The 19,708-nt window shown below is 54.5% G+C and overlaps 8 protein-coding genes across 8 annotated transcripts; 4 read left to right on the top strand and 4 right to left on the bottom strand.

Moving 5' to 3' along the window:
* Positions 1-322: 322 nt before the first annotated feature.
* UMAG_10319 (uncharacterized protein) lies at positions 323-3,811 on the top strand (the record flags this gene model as incomplete). Its single annotated transcript, XM_011391174.1, has 1 exon — positions 323-3,811. The coding sequence occupies one exon, from the start codon at positions 323-325 to the stop codon at positions 3,809-3,811; it is 3,489 nt and encodes a 1,162-aa protein (XP_011389476.1).
* A 491-nt stretch (positions 3,812-4,302) lies between these two features.
* UMAG_10318 (uncharacterized protein) lies at positions 4,303-5,631 on the top strand (the record flags this gene model as incomplete). Its single annotated transcript, XM_011391173.1, has 4 exons — positions 4,303-5,039; positions 5,151-5,299; positions 5,374-5,446; positions 5,535-5,631. The coding sequence occupies 4 exons, from the start codon at positions 4,303-4,305 to the stop codon at positions 5,629-5,631; spliced, it is 1,056 nt and encodes a 351-aa protein (XP_011389475.1).
* A 164-nt stretch (positions 5,632-5,795) lies between these two features.
* Positions 5,796-7,187, bottom strand: UMAG_02929 (uncharacterized protein; the record flags this gene model as incomplete). The annotated part of the gene is made up of 1 exon (XM_011391042.1): positions 5,796-7,187. The coding sequence occupies one exon, from the start codon at positions 7,185-7,187 to the stop codon at positions 5,796-5,798; it is 1,392 nt and encodes a 463-aa protein (XP_011389344.1).
* A 2,324-nt stretch (positions 7,188-9,511) lies between these two features.
* UMAG_10317 (uncharacterized protein) lies at positions 9,512-10,717 on the top strand (the record flags this gene model as incomplete). The annotated part of the gene is made up of 1 exon (XM_011391172.1): positions 9,512-10,717. The coding sequence occupies one exon, from the start codon at positions 9,512-9,514 to the stop codon at positions 10,715-10,717; it is 1,206 nt and encodes a 401-aa protein (XP_011389474.1).
* Positions 10,718-10,891: 174 nt separating this feature from the next.
* On the bottom strand, positions 10,892-11,203 carry UMAG_02927 (uncharacterized protein; the record flags this gene model as incomplete). The annotated part of the gene is made up of 1 exon (XM_011391041.1): positions 10,892-11,203. One exon carries the CDS (start codon positions 11,201-11,203, stop codon positions 10,892-10,894), a length of 312 nt encoding a protein of 103 aa, XP_011389343.1.
* Positions 11,204-11,569: 366 nt separating this feature from the next.
* Positions 11,570-12,331, top strand: UMAG_02926 (uncharacterized protein; the record flags this gene model as incomplete). The annotated part of the gene is made up of 1 exon (XM_011391040.1): positions 11,570-12,331. The coding sequence occupies one exon, from the start codon at positions 11,570-11,572 to the stop codon at positions 12,329-12,331; it is 762 nt and encodes a 253-aa protein (XP_011389342.1).
* A 421-nt stretch (positions 12,332-12,752) lies between these two features.
* UMAG_02925 (uncharacterized protein) lies at positions 12,753-15,148 on the bottom strand (the record flags this gene model as incomplete). The annotated part of the gene is made up of 2 exons (XM_011391039.1): positions 12,753-14,982; positions 15,069-15,148. The coding sequence occupies 2 exons, from the start codon at positions 15,146-15,148 to the stop codon at positions 12,753-12,755; spliced, it is 2,310 nt and encodes a 769-aa protein (XP_011389341.1).
* A 1,515-nt stretch (positions 15,149-16,663) lies between these two features.
* UMAG_02924 (60S ribosomal protein eL13) lies at positions 16,664-17,293 on the bottom strand (the record flags this gene model as incomplete). Its single annotated transcript, XM_011391038.1, has 1 exon — positions 16,664-17,293. One exon carries the CDS (start codon positions 17,291-17,293, stop codon positions 16,664-16,666), a length of 630 nt encoding a protein of 209 aa, XP_011389340.1.
* Positions 17,294-19,708: the final 2,415 nt, after the last annotated feature.

The following is a 19,708-nucleotide window of genomic DNA, read 5'->3' as shown; positions in this document are numbered from 1 at the left end:
GTCCCGCTGTACCTATCTTCCTCACCACCCTTTTCCTCACCACCCTTCTCCTCACCACCCTTCTCCTCACTTTAGTCCTTCCTCCCATATCCGCGCCCATCCTCGTTTGCAACTACGCTCTCTTGCTCCGTCTCATCCCTCCCTGTTTACCCCTGCTTTCCGACACGATATCGTTCTATCTTGCACCCACCATCGACTTGCCCCTCAACATCATCCAGCTTCCTTCTGACTCATCGAGCTCCAGCTGTCTTCAACGGATTGTCAGGTGCGATCCGACCTTCGCTAGGCAACTTTGTCACTTACACGCAGACAGTTTGCAATAATGTTGGTCTACATGTCTCAGTACGTCGATGAGCATTCTGCAGCACCATCTGCGGTCTCGATCAAGTCTCCGCCAAAGCCGGCCTCCTCAAAGTCGAGAAAGGACAAGATCAATTTTGTCTCCAAGGCTAGCCTCGCCATGTTTGATCCTCGTCTCGCCATGGGCATCGACGCTGGCAGCGACTGGTACGAGCCCGACTCTCACGTCTCTGTATCCTCATCTTCGTTGGGTCATGCTGCGCACGACTGCATCGCTCGTCACAGCGAGGACAACGCACGCGCTCACCACTGGAACACTAGCCCAACGCCCGAACTCGAAGCATTCGCTGCTGCCTCCATCGACGACTACTCATACTCTTCCTCGAGCGCACATGCCAACGTCGACATGGCCCGACAGCCTTCCGCTTCCTCCTCCGTGTTTGAGGACGACCGCGACGTTCCCGAAACTTCCTCTCGAAGGCGCTTCCTCTCACGCAAGAGCGTCGCTCCAGCTAGTACAGCGATTCCCCCCAACGACATGCTATTTTCTCCTCTCGAGACCAAATCCAAGTCCAACCGCGGCGCCACCGCTGCTTCCACTTCAAGTGCCTCGTCCTTTTCCCGCTTCTTTTCACGCAGGAAAAAGGACAAGGCTCCTCATCTTGCAGGCCTAGCATCCAGGTCCACGCCTGATCTCTTCGATGGTGTTCCTCAAAGCGCTCCACCCACCACCATGACCTTCGAGCAGTCGGGCTTCACTTTCTCGCCCCCGCGTAATACCTCGGACAGCTCCAGCCTTGATGATTCTCCCTCTTCCCTGCCAACCAGCCCCGAGCATCAACCTATCCTTCTGCTCAAAGAATTCAATCCGGTTCGCACCTCGCCATTGAACGCCAAGCAGAGCATGCCTGCCCTTCGTCAGATTCGCGAAGCACACAATGCTGCAGGTGCTTGCCAGCCCAGGTCCATCGCCTTTGCCAGCCCTGAAACGAGGCTACGATCAGTCGCAGCCGCCATAAGCGATTCTTTTGACACTGCGCCTGCACTTCCGCCTCTGCCCAGCTTCGACTCTTGTTCGCCCATGATCCCGCCCGAATTTGCTTGGGACTCGAAGCGTACCATGGCGCACGAAAGCAGGATGACATCCACTGCATCCAACGCTCGACCTGTCAGCCGCGTTGTGTCCAGCACCGGTCGCGGTGTGCCCAGTCCTAGTCTCAATCCGATCCGTCTGAACGACTCTCGCAAGTCTGTTGCTCTACCTCGTAGCGAGGCCGCTGTTCGTTTCGCCGGCAATGTCAAGCCAGCTCCCGTCAAATCCACTGTTACGAGACCGGCTGCCGAGCCAACACGAGCCGATAAGAGACTCTCGATGACGCAAAGCGTGGTGGACGGTCTCCTCGACCAAAATCACGGCCGCGAAGAGCCCGAAATGCGCACGCGTAGGACCGACATGGAAGTGCGTTCGGCACGAAGGAGGAGCCGCAGCGTCGACAGTCGTACACTACCTTGCTTGACGCAGAACCACGTCGTCAGCCCTCCGAGCTCGAAGAGCCATTCCGACTCCGTCTTCCCAGCCTTTGTTCGCCACGCACCCGTCTCCCCCGGAAGAGCCAACAGCCCGCATTCTCACTTGTCTGCTGAAGCTGAGTCAGCTAACGCCGTCACACCCACACCCAGGCAGCGATCCTCATTCAAGACTCCCACTTCAGCCTCGCCAAGCATGCCTCCTGCTCACAGCGCGGTGCGTGACCAGTCTCCCTCCAGCAGAAGTCCACAGCGACAGGCTTCTGGTGAGACGCATCAGGCGAGGCGTGTCAACTTTGCAGGTCAGCGTGTCAAGGCCGTTGCTGTTGCAAGCCCTCTTTTGCTCTCCAAGAGTCCGCGCCTGGGAGGCCGCAGTGGCGCCTCGCTGCCTGTCGTCAACATCATGCCTCCTACGCCTGATCTGACCGGAACCGAGCAAGATCAGGAGCATCAGCAAGCTGTGCTTCAGCAACAGCCACGCCAGAACACTGTTGTTCAGCAGACAGTGGCACAAGCGTCTGTGGTAGCTGCTGTCCCATCGTCGAATTTCACCAAGGTGGTCACATCCGGCTCATCACAAAACAAGGCACAGACCGCACCGGTTGAACGCACTCTTCCCTCTCGACAGGGAGCAACGACACCAACACCAAAGCATGTCGCTGCGGCTCCCGTCAAGCCTGTGCAACCTGCTCCAGTCACGGTGATGAGTCCGAAGAGCGTCTACTCGCCTGTTTCTGTCTACTCGCCCGAAACGGGCGACAGAATGATGTCTTTTCTTCACGGCGTCCTCACTGGAGACGAGGATGACATGAGCAAGGAGGAGATGCAAATCACCGCCGACTCGGTAGCAGCCGAGATGAGCTATATCAGCATCACTCGCAACGACAGTGTCACGAGCGAACTGTCCGAGGCCAGCAGCGCGCGCAGTAGCTGCTCGGGCGCATTTGCTTTCTCGCGAAGCATGTCGAACGCTTCGCTCGTTAGCGGTGGCACCTTTAGCTCTGCTTCGAGCAATGCCTCGGAGAGCCCCGAGCGTAGGATGCGCTCCTTGTTCAGTAAAACGTCGTTCGACTTTTCGCCCACCAAGATGTCCAGCTGCGCATCACTCGCTTCCACCGCCGGAAGCGACGTCTTGGAAATGGTAGACAAACTGCAAACCTCGACGACAGCCAAAGCCGATCCATCTGAAGCTTGGATATCGGACAAACTGAAAATGCCTTTTCAGCTCAAACGTCTTTCGGTGGATGCTGATTCAGCCAGTCCCGCAGCAGCTGACTCGAGTGACTGCGAAACACCGACGCTTGCGTCTTGCCGTCAGATGGATGCTGCTAGTGTGCAACCACGTGACAAGGCGCAGCAGGACCGAATCAAAGCAAACAGGCAGCTTGGTCTGAGCATGGACCTTAATGATCTGGCTCAAGAGCTCGGTCTCGGGCGTCTCAGCCAACTTGGCCTCTCTCACCTCAAGGGTGTCGAGTCGCTTGCACAAGTGCCTGGAGGCGAGCCGAGCATCATGCCAGATGTCGCTAAAAAGATGCAGCCTATCAAGCCGCCCAAGTCTTCTGCTCGTGCTGCGGCGACTGCTGCCGTCGGCGGAGGTGCTGCAGCACCGCATTTTGGGATGGGTATGAAAGACATCGCATCGTCTGCCGCCATGTCGCCGCTGCCAGTGTCGATCGCCGGTCGATCGCCACAGACTCCTCCTCGCAAGCAGCTGCCACAGGTCGAACCAGCAGCAGGGTGCAAGGTATCCGCATCGGGCGTCCCCAAATCTGACGGCGGCTTTGGACTTGGACTCAAGTTTTTCGAATCCCCCTCACCCCAGTCTGAACCAAGTAAAGCTGCCATCGCACCTACAAGGTACGGCCAGCACGTCTTGGAGCAGTCGCACACCGTCCCTACCCAGCTTCTCGAGCAACAACAAGCCCTTTCTTATCACTATGAACAACACGACGAGGTAGACTGGGTCGGCGTCGCCATGTGATGCTCGACTGTCTGCGTCTTGTCCTTACTATCCGCGCTTTTCGTTCGTGTCATGTATCTGTAGCCGCGCTTTTGACTTTTCTGCACTCTCGCTGTATTTTCTACTCTGATGCTTCGTAATCTTGTCTCGCTTCCACATCCTGGCCGATTGGGTGGTCTTTCGACACTAAACTGGCTCGTATATGATCAAGTGTGAGGTGCAAGAAGGCGGAAGGCGGAATTCGGGGAAAGCCAACGCGTCGCGTATAGTGGTAAATGAGTTAGGAGCGTCGAGTGTTGATCTTTTTGTGCGTTTCGGGCATCCGAGATCTGCTGTTCGTTGTTGGCTTCTCAGTCATCAGTGTTGTCCACGACGTTTGTTCGGTTTGAGCTTGGACACTAGCGCACTTATCGAGTGTGCTTATTACGCACACTATCGTTACGCACGCTATCGACACAGAAGGAGCTGCAACGGTTGGCTCACTGGAAGAAGCTCGGACACGATCACGAAAGATGCCGCTACCTCGATACTCTTTGGACGACGGTGGGGACGCGATTGACGAGACGTTGCAAGAGTCGTATTCTTCTGTTGCTTCTGCATCGCATACTGTGCCCACTTGGTCGGCACCTCCAGATGCAGCAGATGCAGGTGCAGATGCAGGAGCTCCGATGAGCTTCGAGGAAACGCCGTCGTTTCGGCTCGGCCGCTCGGTATCGCCGTCGGTAGCTGCATATGATGCACCGTCAAGCCTGGATATTGATGCTCTGCTCGAATCTACAGGACCACATCACACCAAAGATAATCGCTCGTCTTGGTTGGCGTCTGCAAGCGAGGCTGTAGGCTGGCCATATTCTCGCAACTCGCCCATCGCCCGCCTGACACCGTTCGAACAACTGACGCTGTACATGTCAACGCAGAAAGCTGCGCCTGAACTGCTCCCGTTCCCCACTCACGCTTTCGACTCTCTGATCGGTCAGATGGAACAGCAACAGTCCATCCTCGACTCGTTACTGCACCTACCACCGTCAAATGCGCAGGATGAAGAGCAAGATGCGCCAGAGTCAGGCGTGGACGAGGACGAGTTCCTGCGGCTCAACTTGGTCCAAGTGGATCTGGAGAGGTGCAAGTGGTTGCTCAAGCACATTTTGCGCACCAGAATGGATCTATTGCAGAAGTTTGGCGCGTTTATCGTGGCTAGGCAGAACGAGAGGCGCAAATTGAACGATGCAGAGGATCGCTTTGTTGGCGAGTAAGTTGAATCACCCCGTTGGCCTCCGATGGCCGGCGTTGGCCGGTTACGACTATGCGAGAGTTGGCTAACGACTCGATATGCGTTTGCGTCTGCATTTGCGTTGTACAGGTTTTGGCAGCTAAAGAAAGACCATTTCCACTCAGCAGTTCTAGGATATCTTCCAGAGCAACTGCATGATTTGACCACGGGCCAACCAGCAGACACGGACGACTTGTCGCAGCAAGACACTCAGCAACCGAACAATAGCAGCAACATGGGTGAGTGACCATGTGCACCAGCTTTTCTGCACTACCAGACAAAAGACCTAACTATCCTTTCTTCTCACCAACAGTGCCCGGACCAGACTTGGACGCACCCGTCTTCCTCCGTTGTCTGCAGGATTGCGGTGAAATCACACTCCCAGAGTAAGTCGACCACCCATGCGCCTCGTAGCTGATCAAATGGCTGACTTGCAACCACTCATCTTGGCATCAACGTTCCGAAATTGCACAGCAACGAAAAGGCTACACTCAGCAACGAGTCCATGCATCTGCTGCGGTATAGATCGATACGACACCTGGTCTATCAGGGTGTAGCTGTTCTGCTTTGAAGCAAGTTATTCAATCCGGCAAATGATACACGTTGACAGACGACTTGCTACGGAAGAAGAAAACTGGATAAATCCTTTCAAGAATCGTAGAGCGCTATTGGCTCAGCCTGCCTCGATGCCAAGGCTGTGATTCTGTGTTTTGCACGTTGACGACACTCGATCGACTACTGCGTTTTTTTCTCGTGATCCTCGTCGTCGTCGTATTCTCCATCCTCCCTTTCATCGGCGACGTTACCTTTGATGGCGCGGAACATGATTCTCCACATCAAGACGTACCAGAAGAGATTCAGGAGGAGCAGCAAGAAGAGCGGTGCAAAGATCTGGTACTTCATCCACCAAACCAACCACCAACCCTTCTCGGGCTCCCACTCCCTGGCATATCTGGGGATGAGATCAAACTGGTACCAGACGCTGTGCAGTGTTGCGGCAGAAAGATAGATGCGGAAGTAGGTCCAGATGACCATGAAGAGCGCAAAGATGACGACGGTGATATTGTCGAGGCCCATGTAGTTGAGCGCCTTGCTGAAGCCGAGCCAGGTATCGGGGATGTCCATGCACACAAAGACGGTGGTGCCGATCATGGTGAGGTTGATCAGGTACGACCAACCGATCAGCCACAAGGTTACGAGGTGATGAGCGATCAGCTCGTAGTAGTCCTTGCGAGGTGCTTCGAGACGCAAGAGCATGACGAGCGCCTGTTGAAGCCAGAAGCTGAATTGGAGGAGGTAGTAAAGCTTGAGTTCGCTGCGCATCTGCCAGTGTGGGTACTTGAGCCAGAGATGTTCGAGATTGTACCACCAGCTGTCCTGGAAGCTCATGACGTAGAGACCCAACGCGGCGGCGCTGCCCCAGTAGAGTACGGCGTAACCTTGTTCGGTAAACCGTGCCTGTTTGGACTCGCTCTTGATGCCCCACCACTTGGCAAACGGTTTAAAGATGTAGAGCGTCGTCGACTGACGCACAAAGGAAAACACGATTACGTAGAAGACGAGGAAGAAGAGATCGTTGTATCCTTTCTGGTATCTCGCTTCGAGGCTCTCGGCGGATCGAGGGATGAGATTCTGCAGAGCGCGCTGAACGCCATCTTTGGGCGGTAGACTGTCGAGGACCACTTGAGACTGAGGTACGCGATGCGAGAGCATGAGGAAAGGGGCGATTGGGTTGTTGTCAGGTGTGCCGATGAAGAAGTTCCAGTTGAAATACGCAAGCACAAAGATGGCGGCGAGCTGAAACGATGAAGCAGGTGCGGTCATCCATCGGAAGGTGGTAAGATCCTTGATGAGACCCTGGGAGCGATAGATCTCGTCATCCTGAAACGAGTATTTGCCCTTCTTGGTGGCGGTGGCGGTGGCGGTGGAAGTGGATGCAGCGACGGGGTCCTTGATGGCGGCGGCAGCAGCAGCAGCGTCGGCCGCAGCGATGCGATCAGCTACCACAGGATCGGCAGTCTCGTCCTGCGCGTTGGCATTCTGCGGCACCTGAGCGATGGCTTCGGAAAACGACGGAGCGCGCTTTCGACCCGTGGCGGGCCGTGTAGGCGGTGGTGCCGACGACATTGGTTCAAGAGTGGATCGGTGGATCGATGGATCGATGCAGGAAGCAAGCGACCAAGGAGAGCCAAGCTTGCGCGTTTGCAAAGCAGCGCAGCGCACGAATGTGAATCACAATCACAATCACAATCACAATCACGAATCACGAATAGCCGCCAAAGCGAGTAGCACGTAGGATTCGTGATTTGTGTGCTGTGTGATTCAACATTCACGATTCGAATTCACGATTACGAGTCGTGAGTGTTTTGTGTTACACAGAAGGCGCGAATCACGAATCACAAATTCATAAAAGGTTTGAGCTGGACTGCGCCGTACTGAGCTGTACTCACGACAGTGTACAGTACCGTGCGTTACGAAGCATCCGCCATTCACGATTCACGATTGCAGTGCGTACAAGGTTGTCGAGAAAGTCACAGAGTGGCCAAGAATTCCTTGCGCGTATCGCATAGAACGTGGAACCGTGGGACCGTGGGACACGGAAACCGGAACACGTTGAATCGACTTGGCTGTTAGACCTGGTGGAAGCAGATGGGCGAGTTACAAGGCACGAGGCATACACTCGTGACTCCGTGAAATTCGTGATTTACGATTTCACTCGTGACTACACGCTTGGTGCTTTTCTGGGCCGACATGTTGGATTTGCAGTCACGAGTCGTGAGTGTCTCATCTGCACTGCACGCACCACGCTTGAATCACACGTCAGACTTTTGTGTGCACACAAGCTTGTGAGCAGGCTGGGTTTGAGCCAATGTGGATGGATCCTATGGTTGACCTGGAGCAGACAAGAATGCTCTGTGGAACAGAGTCTCAGTCAAAGACCCAAGCTTGCACCCAATGCCCGATGCTTTCGTCGCTCCTCTCTGCGCCCTGAATATAGATAGATGTGTGCGTGTTTATGTGAAATGGTGAGTCTGTGCGGGATCGACGCCGCCGTGTTTTGGATCGGCAAAGTGCCCAAACTTGATGGCATCTGCACAGATTGGCGCAGATCGGCCAAAAGCCTACTTGAGCCCCTGGATTTGTATTGAGTAGGATTGACAGTTGTAATGGGATCGGCGCCAGCATTACAACTGCCAAGTCAACCCGAATCTAAAACTGTAATCTACAAAGCGGAAATTTTGAACCGTGAATTGAGAAATACAGAAACACGAACACGCACGACGGAATTGAGAGGTTGTGTTGGAGTTTTGTGTCACTTTAGCCATGTCATGCAAGCCGAGAAAGGGCCAAACACGAAACCACAAAGGGGCAATCACGAATCTGGGAATGCTCTTGACGCTTAACTTGATCATGAATAACTTAACTTAGGGGAATCGCGAATGGTTGATTCGGATTGGCCAACGGCAATCTGCTCGCCGAGTCTGGATCTTTGCAACTGTACAGCAGTCCACTTCAGGAAGCAGTACAAATAGCGTGGCGTAGTTACCGTCCTCTCCTAACGCATTCACGATTCACAGTTGTCAAGCTATCATTCACAGATTCGCCAAAACAGCTTGTTCGACGCCTCTGAGCGTTTGTGCCTTTCCTGGTCCCGGCTGAAGACCTGATAGCTTGCCTTGGCTCACAAGGCTCTGCTATCATCTATGATACTGTCTCTGATGCGAACTGTGCGCGCGCTTCGTTTAACTTGGCCAAGGCACAGGCACAGGAGACACCGCAGATCTCGGCGCCTTGGTCGGTGCAGCCTCTTGGCTCAAATTTGCTCCAAGATTTTCAAGAGTCTCCTCTGTCTGTCTGTCTGTCTCTCTCTCTCTCTCCCTCTGTAGTCCATTTCGGCAGCCGCAGCTAGCGAGAAGGGGAGAAGGGCGCCCAGCCCCATATGCACCGCCAACCTCAACAACCAACCCCGCTCGCCCTACTCTCACGACTCGTCTCACAAGACCTGCACTCCCCTTTCACCATCCGTTCCCATCCTTCTGTCCTCCTCATCCTTTGCTCATCACCATCCATCACCTCCATCGCTTTCGTGCCATCTTTCCCTAGTCGCTTTCAGACCTTGCGTTCCTTTTCACCATCTTGCCTCCTTTTCGGTCCTCCCTTGCACAGCCTAGCTCTCACCGTCTCGACTCGACTTGTGCAGTTCCGGATCGTGGCATCGTTCCGTCTACACGTCTCTTGTTGCACAACCCACATTCATTGCTCGCACTAGCACGTCCCTCACGCCACCCAGAACCATCCGCCGCATCTGCTCTCCATTCAACGTCGGGTATCGTATCACCTTGACGCGTCCATTTCCTCGCTTTTTCGCTTTTCGGCTCTTCCCATCGCACTGGCGGCACCATCCTGGATCCTCGTGGCATCTTTGCACTCTCACCCAGTTACTCATCGCCATGAAGACATCTAGCTACCTCGTGTTGAGCGCGCTCCTTGCCGCTTCCACTGCCTCGGCTCAACACCAGATTCGTGGTCGACCAGATCACCTTGCACGCCTCGCTCCACGCGCGCCTCTGCCAACCCCGCTTTTCCCTGGCAGTTTCGGCGGTGGTGAGAGCAGCGACTCATCCAACTCGGCCTCCGCCACACGCAGCTCCCAATCCTCCTTTGATCCATTCGCAGGTTTCTCGTCGGCGAGCGCAGCTGCCGCCTCTTCTTCGTCCGCTGCTCCTGCCAACGCCGCTTCCTCCTCGGCCTCTGCTGCTGCCGCTTTCTCTTCCTCAGCAGCGGCGGCGTCAGCAGCTTCAGCCTCGGCCTCTCGATCGGCTGCCGCTGCGTCGTCGTCCGTCGCTGCACAAGCTGCTTCGTCGGCCGCTGCTTCCATCTCGAGCGCGATGGCCTCTTCCGAATCAGCCGCCTCGGCTTCCCTTGCTTCAGCTGCTTCGGTCAGCCGTGCATCGGCCTCCTCGGCTGCCCTCACCACGTCCACCGGTCTCACCACTACTCTTACCGCCACCGTCATCGCCACACCCACACTCGTTCCCACCTCGTCCGCATCGGCCGATAGCCAGTCGAGCTCCGACACCGGATCTGGTGGTGCTAGCAAAGGTCTCATCATCGGTGTCTCGGTCGCCGGTGGTGTCTTGGTGCTGGCTGCCTTCATCTTCCTCTACTTCAAGTTTGGCACGCGTAGATTCAGCAACTTTGATGATGCCGATGCCGATATCAAGTGGCCTGAACTCAAACATGATCCTGACTCCAACGTCATGCAGCCCTTGCCTGCACGAAGAACTGGAGGCGCTGGATTCGACATGGGCGACGAATCCGACAACGAAGGTGGTGACCACGATGCCAACGCGGGCATCGGCGAAAAGGGCAGAGACAGCTTTTCCGGTTCGACTACCGCTCTTGCTGCTGCACCACCAGCCGGTTACGGTGTCAACGACTATGCGTCCGGAATGGATCATGCGTACGCAGTCGACCCCGCCGCAGCGTACTACCAGGATCACCACATGTACGACGGACATCAGTACGGCATCCAGACTTCGCCTGGTGCTGGCGCTGCCTACTCCGACAACGGCACCTACGGCGTCGACCCATATGCGCATGCTGGCATGACGCATCCGCAATCACAACAATACCCACACGGTCACTACCAGTGATCAGTGCACCTCTTTTTTTTCCTCTCTCTCTCTCTCTCTCTCACACACACACGCACACACACATATATAGCATCTGGGCTAGGTTCCCAAACGACACTCTAGCACATATACACTCGTTCCTCACTGCTCAATCTCGACCACGAGCTTTTCTTTATACCTGTGCGCCGCATTAGCTCAGCGGTGGATGGAGAATACTTGTTTCACGAATGTTTGCAGTGTGTGCGCCCAGATGTTTGTAAGACGATCCTGCACAAACGGTAGCAAGGTGAAACTTGGAGCTCGAGAAGTTGGGTGAGCGGGGCGGCGGCTCGAGCTGGCAGTATCAAAGGACAGTCGGGAGTGTGAGCTGTGTTGACATTTGAGGGAGCAGATGTGCTCAGGCGTGGGTGTTAGCGCGGACATGAAGGGAGCGTGGAGATGAGCAGGATCAGCGTGGTGTAGTGAGCCTCCACAGTCGTGAGTTGTGGGCACGTTTTCGTGTTTCATGTTTCATGTTCGGGTCGCAAAAAAAGAAGCACTCAGACTCGTGACTGAATTCGAACCACGAATCTGTGAATCGTGAATCGTGAATTGGGATATTCGTGATTGGATTTTTGTAGTGAAGTTACGCAAACGTACGTAGCTACTCACAACTTTGAGAGCAACACGCAACACCGACGAGCACGGAGCATTCGTGATTCACGATTGACAAAATTCGTGATTGATTGACGATTGGAGGGGTTTCTGAGAGAAAATCGCAAATCGCGTATTCATTGAATCATCCACGATCTGTTTGCTTGCGGGTGTCATACAAGGTCGTCGAGTGGACGCTCGAAAAGTGTACGGCAAGTAGACTGAAAGAGGATCACAAGGATGGCGTTGCGAGCAGCTACGCGAGTGATGTTAGCGGCGCCGAGGGGGGGGAGCTCGTCACTGTCGACATTGCGGTTCAGCTCGAGCACGAGGATCGCTCAACAGTACCAGCGCTCACTGGTGGGATCGACGGCATGGTCGACATCCACGTTGGGATGCTCGATCGCACAATCTGCATCTCCTTGTGCTCGATCACGGTGGATGCATACTTCTACCTCTAACAGCTCCAAGTCCACCGATCACACGTCGCAATCCAGCACGCAATCCGAGTCGCCAGACTCAGACTCACCGCCACCGAAAGCGTCGTTTCGAGAACGACTCAAGTTCCTAACACGACGCTACGGCTGGTGGGCACTAGCAGTCTACCTAGCCGCTTCCACCGTCGACCTTTCGCTCATCTTCCTCGCCATCCATCTGCTCGGTGCCGACCACATCCAATCTCTCGAATCGTCTCTCCGCAAATCGATTGGCTTGGAAGAACGAACGGATAACGCGAACCCTCCTCGTGGATCAAGCACCATATGGACCGAAGCCGTCCTCGCATACACGATCCACAAAACGCTCCTCCTTCCCGTCCGTGTCGCATTCACTGCTGCTGTCACCCCAAGCTTCGTAAAATGGCTCGTCAAGATCGGCTGGGCAAAGGCAAATCACCACGTCAAAGCTCAGGTCGGAAGAAAGGCCGCAGAAAAGGCCATCCAAGACGTAGTCAAGCGCAACGCTGCAGCGAACAAGGCGCAACAGATAAGCAAGCATCAATAGTCACCAGTAGCACCGCCGCCAAAGCACCAAGCAAAAATTTCATCACCACTTTTCATATTGAAAACGCAGCCACGAGCTTGCATCAGCGTGTCAGAGTGACAACGTGTGAGCGCAGCCAAGCTACATGCAGAGCTTACAGCTAACGCTCTTTTCAGGGAAATCAAGCTTCTGAGATTGCGTCGAGACACGGAAAACAAGGAATGTGCATTAGCACCGCCAGAGCAGACGGGTGTACGCGATGGGCGATACGCATCTTACACGCTAGATTGGCGAGAGAAGCGCGTTGAACGAGGCAGAGATACACAAAAGTAGCGCAAGAGCAACAGTACGACGACTGTCGGCGCTGTGAGGGCGGGTAGCGGTATCGCTCTCAAGCGCGAGTGCCAGCGCGAGAGCCGCACTCACGACTCGATGCAACACATCAAAACAGTCGACGTCGCACCTTGAACAAGAACCGACTGGGTCCGCTAGCCGACAAGCCTCTCGAATGAACGCTAGCATCAGCACGACCGCCATCAGCTCGAACACCGACATGAGCGTCCAGAGCTCTGCCGATCTGAGCACCCACCGAGGTCGAAAGCTGATCCGCCGAAACGCGCTTGCCATCCACCGTGTACGTCGCCTTCTGCGAGCTGAGAAGCGCTTGCAGGCCTGCTTCGAACGTGGCTAGTTGCGCAGCACTGATCTGCATATGTGCAAACAGCGCAGCCATGTCGCAAGGTGCGATCTCGAACGTCGCCTTTGACGACGTTGCAGGACAGCTCGCGTCAGAAGTGTCCGAGCGTGTTGAGGAGACATCATTCGAGTCAGCACCGCGGCTCTTGCCCGAGTCACCCTGGCTACTTTGGTGATTGTCGTCATCGGTATTCAGAGAAGATGCGCTTCCCTTGCCATCTGCAGCAGCACTACCACCAGAAGAGCCGCTTCCAGGAGACGATGCATCAGACTGTGCCACACTGCCTCCACCCGAGGAGATGGCAGCCGACCAAGTGCCAGACGATGGCACGCCGCCACCGCCCGAGGACACCAAAGCCACGCCGCTTCCTCCGGAACTTACGCCGCCTGCGCCTGCTTCACTGCTAGGAGGCATAAACACCTTGAGAATATCTTTGAACGTCGCTGGACGACCACAGCTTCCAGTATCACCACCACTGCTCTTACTACCGCTACTGGCGTACGTGGAATGGTGGCTGTGCGTATGGTGTTCCCAGTGAGAGGTGCTTGTGATGCTGCTACCACCAGCCAAATTGCGACTCGATCCACCCTTGTCCTGTTCATGGCGACCTTTGTCGCGCGTTCCAGTTGCAGCTCCGACGAGTGGAGTGCTACTGTCAGAATCGCCAGTCGAAGTAGCTGGCGAATCGTGTGGCGACGTTGCAGAAGTTTCAGGCCAAGCCCCGCGCTGATCGGCTTGATCTTCTTGATCCTCGGAACCGTCAGTTGTCGAAGCAGGCGTAGAAGCCGAAGACGCTGGAGCACCAGAGCTGCTTTCTTCCTCGTCCTCTTCGTCGCTAGAAGGAGAAGACGGGGTGTTGCCCGACGTTGTACCGCCTGTCGTCTGAGACGAAGCAGTATGCTTTCCTTTCTCGCAATCTTGTTTCTTACCAGTACCTGTTCCACCTGCGGAAGCGGAAGATGCGGGCAAAACCGAGTCGCCCCCAGTGTTGCTATGAGAGGCACCACTGTGCCCACTGTCTGCATCGCTCCCACCTGAACCCGCCAACGAAGAAGCATCCGAATCGTCGCTGTCCGAAGACGTTGGAGAGGGCGATGCACTTGCGGATCCAGAACTGTCGTCATCGCGCTGCCATGATGATTCGCCCTTGCATGCCGCACAGTCGGAAGCGGCTCCATTGTCTGTATCTCCTCCCGAAGAATGCAGAGATGAAGCGGTGTCCGAATCGCCAAAGATCGCGCCTGACCGAGCAGACCCATTGCTGCCCTCTTGCTCCTTCTTGTGCTTGTCACACTCTTTGTCGGAGGCGCCTCCGGTCGTAGTGTCGGTAGTGCTGGAACCGCCTGAATTGCCTGAATTGCCTGAATTGCCTGCACCGCCTGAGCTGCCTGAACTGCCTGGGCTGCTGGAGCTGCCTGAACTGTCTGCACCGCCTGAACTGTCTGCACCGCCTGCACCGCCTGAACTGTCTGAACTGCCTGGGCTGCCTGGGCTGCCTGAGCTGCCTGAGCTGCCTGAACTGTCTGCACCGCCTGAACTGCCTGACTTACCGGGTCCACCGAGTCCGACAGATCCACTGAGTCCGCCATGTGCATCGAGTCCAGCAGAGCTCGACGCACCGGGTGCGCCAGAACCACTAAGCGCGGCGGAAGCACCGAGTCCAGCAGAACCCGAAGTGTCGGTGACGGGCAGCGGCGACAAAGGTGAAGGCGATGATGACGGCGAGGATTGCGAAGACATGCCAGGCGTCAAGGATGACATGCCTGGCGCGGCAGGCTGAAACATGTTCGGAAGACCGCCTCCGAGCAATGGAAGGAAGCAATCCTCTGCTGGTGCACCATTGGCCGACGCAGCTTTGGTCATTCCATCCTTGGACGACCGGGCTTCGAGTAGTGGAGAAGTCTTGGAGTCGGATCCGATAATGCCATCGGACAACGCGGTGGTGCCGCCTTGGTGGTTCGGCGGGTGGACGACGCTGTAACATGAGAGCAATACAGTTGATGCTATCGCGGTCAGATACAGAATTTCATCAAGAACACACTTTCGGCAAGAGCAACTTACTCGACCGTGGGTGAAGCAGCAACATGGTCGAACCGACCCAGAAGGCCGACTAGTACGAACGGCACCAGCAGGCCTTTCATGGTTGGTAGGGGGTTGGGAAGGAGATAAAGGAATGTGGGAAACGCAAACGCAAACGCAAACGGGAATGGAGAAAGGGATTGGGAAGGGGAAGGGAAACACGGGAGCGAAAAGGATAGAGAAACAGCCTGTTGAGGTGGGAGACGATCAGCATCACGCTCTCTTATATGTCAACGCAATGCCAAGACAGCCTGCTCGAGAAAAGCGTTGGTCTGCGAGCTGCCATCAGCAGAAGAGCCGAAGCATCGAAGCAAGACTGCAGCTCAACGCAGATGAGACTGGATGCTGCACCTTACGCCTCGCAACGCGCCAGGCGTTAGAATACGAGTGAGCCACCTGATCTGGCGTGAGCTGACCGAATCGGTAAATGAGGTTGCCACCTCTTTCTTGACCCAAGAAGAGCGAGCAAAGCAGACGAAACTTCATCTGATGTATGCGAGATGCTCAGCTTTCCATCGCACCCACTCTGTCAGCCGCTTGGACGATGCAGAACAGGCAGCGTTCTTTGGCCGCTTCGTTCTACTCTGTGTTACGTTCGATCCTCTGCTCTCAATGTCGAAAGCAACACTTCATCTCGTATCGCGTACTCGTGAATGCCAAGTCCCGGACGGCACGACAAAGCTGTTGATGTGCGCGCTGGTCATGAGTCCATGCAAAAGGCAAGACATCTGTTGCGCTTCACAAACAGCAGCAACCCTCAAGGATCAGTCGGAACCAAGAGGAAGGAAACAATCGTGGATATGCAGATCCACACAGCGGTGCGTGCACGTGTCGACACGTCTGCAACTTGATCTACATGCGCGCGAACAAGCCTCTTCGCCTTCACAAGCCTGCGCGCTGTAAAGCAGAGATTCGTGTTTGTCGCTCCATGCTCACACGCCCACGCAGCATCCGACCGAACATGTTGTCACAAGCGATCGGCGAAATACAAAAGCTAGTGTACACAAGGTACCGTAAGCCCCAACATGTCTGTGAACAACTCTCCAGCCTGTGCATGTACACACAACGTAACATCACGAGAAACCGTACACCGTGCCATGCGCATTCATCTTTTGAAATCACCCCAAAACGTCGTACCAGACGCCACACTCTTAGCGAAGACGTAACGAGTCCGCACATGCGTCCACAATGCAGCCGCGGTTAGCGTAGAAACATCTCTTTAGATTTTTTGGGTGGTGAGAGGGTTGGGTGATGTGATTGCGATCCGCCCTAAACAGGTACAGAAAGCAGATGTGCAAGTGTGAAATGCTGAAAATACACAAGAGTTGGAGGTTGTCCAAAACTAGAGAAACCCCGTCGTCAATGACAACCCAGCCACATCCGGATACCGAGCGACCCAAGAGAAACAAAGTCGAAGATCAGCCGGAATGAGGGTAGGGTCGAGTGTGGAAGAATGACGGTTGTTGATACTGCAAAGTTGAAGAAAAGGTATGCAGAGCGGAGAAAAGAAAGTTGCAGAAAAGAGAACCAAGAAGACCGTACGAGCAAGAAGAATGAACAGATTGCGGGAAACCTGTTTACTTCTTGGCGTTGGCAGCCTCCTCCTCCTTCTTGGCGATGCGGGCCTTGACCTTGCCGGCGGCACGGTGAGTACCACGAGCCTTGCGGAGGGTCTCGTAAGCGTTGAATTCCTTCTCCTCCGAGGTGATGGCACGGGGCTTCTCGGCCTCGGTACCGGCAGGGAGCGGAAGAACCGACTGAACCTGGCGAACAGCCTCGACGTTGGAGAGGTCGACCTTCTTGTCCTTGTTCTTCTTGGTCAGCTTGGGGATGACCACAAGACGCGCCTGGTAAGCCTTGATGCGCTCAACGTTGAGCTTGAGGCTCTCCTCAGACTTGTTGCGGCGACGGTGGTCGACGGGGATACCGACAGAGCGCGCGTACTTCTTGCCCAGACCGGCAGCCTTGACTTCCTCAATCGTGAAACCACGACCAGAGCGGATCTTGGTGTTGTATCGGAGCGTGGGGCATCGCACGGCGGGGCGCAGAAGCTGGACGGGGCGCAGGCCCAGCTTGGCAGCCTTGGCCTCACGCGCAGTGCGTCTCCTCTTCTTGGCACCGGGCTGGTCGAACCAGACCTTGACCCGACGCTGCCAGTCCTTGCGGAAGTGGTTGTTGTGAAGGATGTTGTTGTGCTTCACGGCCATCTTTTGAAAGGAAGAGATGTAAGGGAAGTGTAGATAAGGTGGTGTGTTTGCGAGGCGAAGGGTTGAAGGTCGAATTGAAAAGTTGAAACAATGAGAGAAAAGCGGGAGGAAAACGAAAAAGTCAGTTTCGAAAGCCTTTTGGATGGGAAAACTTGATAATAGAAAAATACAGCTTGAGGCAGAACAAAGACAGCAAACAGTGCAAATGACAGCAGTGCAAGATCGGTTGGAAACAGGTGCTACTCGCTCGACACCAGTGACAAGATGCTGAAAATGGCGGGCCGGTCCGCAAGCGTTCCAGGTAGTGTGGCGGAGCAGGTGGTGGTGCTGGGAATCTGAGGTAGGCTGGGCACATCGTTTTAAAAGTAGTGTGCGCTGTGCTGGACGATCTTTGTATGGTTTGGCTTGACACATCACGCAAGGCGAAGATGTCATCCCAACTGAACGACATGCTTCAGGAAGCTTGTCCTGCGTTCTAATTCCTTCTTTCCTTGCTGCAAGCGCGATGCACTCAAGCAGTTGCGTGCGGTAGCAAACAACGGCCTGCGTGGCAAATGCAACAAATTGATCTGACGAAGCAACGCCAGAGATCAAAGGATCGTCCCTTAGCTACAACGAAACCGTGCAATAAGATTCGCGCTCTTTGCCGTGTCCAAGCTCAGATGAAGCTACAGCTGTTGGAAATCGCCAAAACTGAACATGCTGACCGTCTCGTAGACAACGCGGGCAATGAGGATTGATCCCTCTTCCGACGGTCAACCTTGCCGCATGCAGCTGGCTGGCCTGTTGTATGTGTCTGTGTGGCCCATCTGTCGTATCAATGCTTTTCCACCTGTACAGTTGCTATGTTGTCGAAACGTTGTGGCGAGTTTTTAGCCCAAGGTCAACGATACGACTTTGACTGCTACGAGGATTCCAATATACCGTGCTGCCACGATCGAGTGGCGTTTGTTGTGCTCCACGCTGAACGCTGCGTTACAAAATTTGTCGTCAAACTGTCTCTGTAGTCGGATGATGTATCGATGCTGTTTTGTGTCGATTGCGCTAGCTGCCTTTGTCTGCTGCATCTATTGATACTACAGTGCTGATGTATCTTGGTTGCGTGTGCGTCGAATACGTACTTTGATATGATCTTGAGGGGTGGATGGTCGAAGATGAAGGTCAGAATGCTAAACTGATGGCGACCAAGGCCTTTCCACACTGATTTGCGCACTCTCTGAATCCCGCAAGTTGAACTGAGAACATTGAGCTGCCAAACCGGATCCTTGCCTCAGATCAGTCTCTTGTCCTCAGCTAGCCTTCAGACTCACAAATCATTGTATCTGAGTCGAGTCGCTCGCTGGCTTTGCTTTGGTCCTGTGAGGATACATTCGTTCGCTCGCTCGCCCGTTTGTCGCGCAAGTGCGCAACTTCTGGATTTTGGCCCTCCTGAGGCTGGCGCTGCGTCTTGCAATCACTAAAATCTCAAACGGCCACAACAGCTTTGAAATTCGAATTTTCAGCCCACAGCATGTATTTAAGAAAGATTACAGTTCTTGCCTCAAGGTCACGTGCTAATTACAAAGCGGCGGATCTTCAAGGAATTCCTCTCTAGGGCAAACGGTTCCGCCTGCAGCTCCCGCAGAAAACTTGATCGCCGATCTTACCACTAGCCTGACAAAGATCAAGTTGAGATAAGTTATCATTTGTTCAAAATTTCGCATCGCGTTGGTGATTCGAAAATCCCGATCCGTGATTGCAATCGCGAATCGTCAGCATCGACACGCTGTGGCTTGACTTGGCAAGCTTGGTAGCTTAGCTTGATCAGCGCGATGTGTCCAACTTGACTCAATCACCATGTCAGATTGCTTAGACCAACTATCTCACAACTTGATTTCGTCTGATGGATCGGATCGAGGAGATGCAGTGAACGTCAACACGTTAACACACGGCACACAGGAAAGCTCGAAGAGTGTTACGCCGTCGCACAGGTGGCGAAACGTGAATCACGAATCGTAATCGTGAATGGTGAATGGAATCGTGAATCGACGGTCGGTGTTTAAATTCACCGCTGTTCGGCTCGGAAAATCTTGGATGGAGATGGATGGCGGCAGAGGGTGACTTGCAAGAATTTCGGGTGATGATTCTGAGATCGTCCAGCCAAATTCAAAGACAGAGGTGCGGCAGTAGTTACGACGGACTGCCGGCGATTGATGGTGTTGCAAGGATGGATGATAGACTACTTGCAGCCGGATGAAGCATGCGTGAGCACATTGCGTGATGGCAACTGACACTCAAAAACGTGGACCGAGAAGATCCGGTGCGATAATTACAAAACGTGAATCGTGAATCGCGGGAAAGGCATATGCTGTGCGGTGTGCGTGGATTCTGTGAATTTCGGTACATGCTTTGATAGCCGAAGAAAAGCTGTTTGAA

This window comes from Mycosarcoma maydis, chromosome 7 (assembly GCF_000328475.2).
Source record: "Mycosarcoma maydis chromosome 7, whole genome shotgun sequence".
Taxonomy (NCBI): domain Eukaryota; kingdom Fungi; phylum Basidiomycota; class Ustilaginomycetes; order Ustilaginales; genus Mycosarcoma; species Mycosarcoma maydis.
Note: the sequence above shows the minus strand (reverse complement) of the source record. Positions and strands in the feature narration are given on the sequence as shown.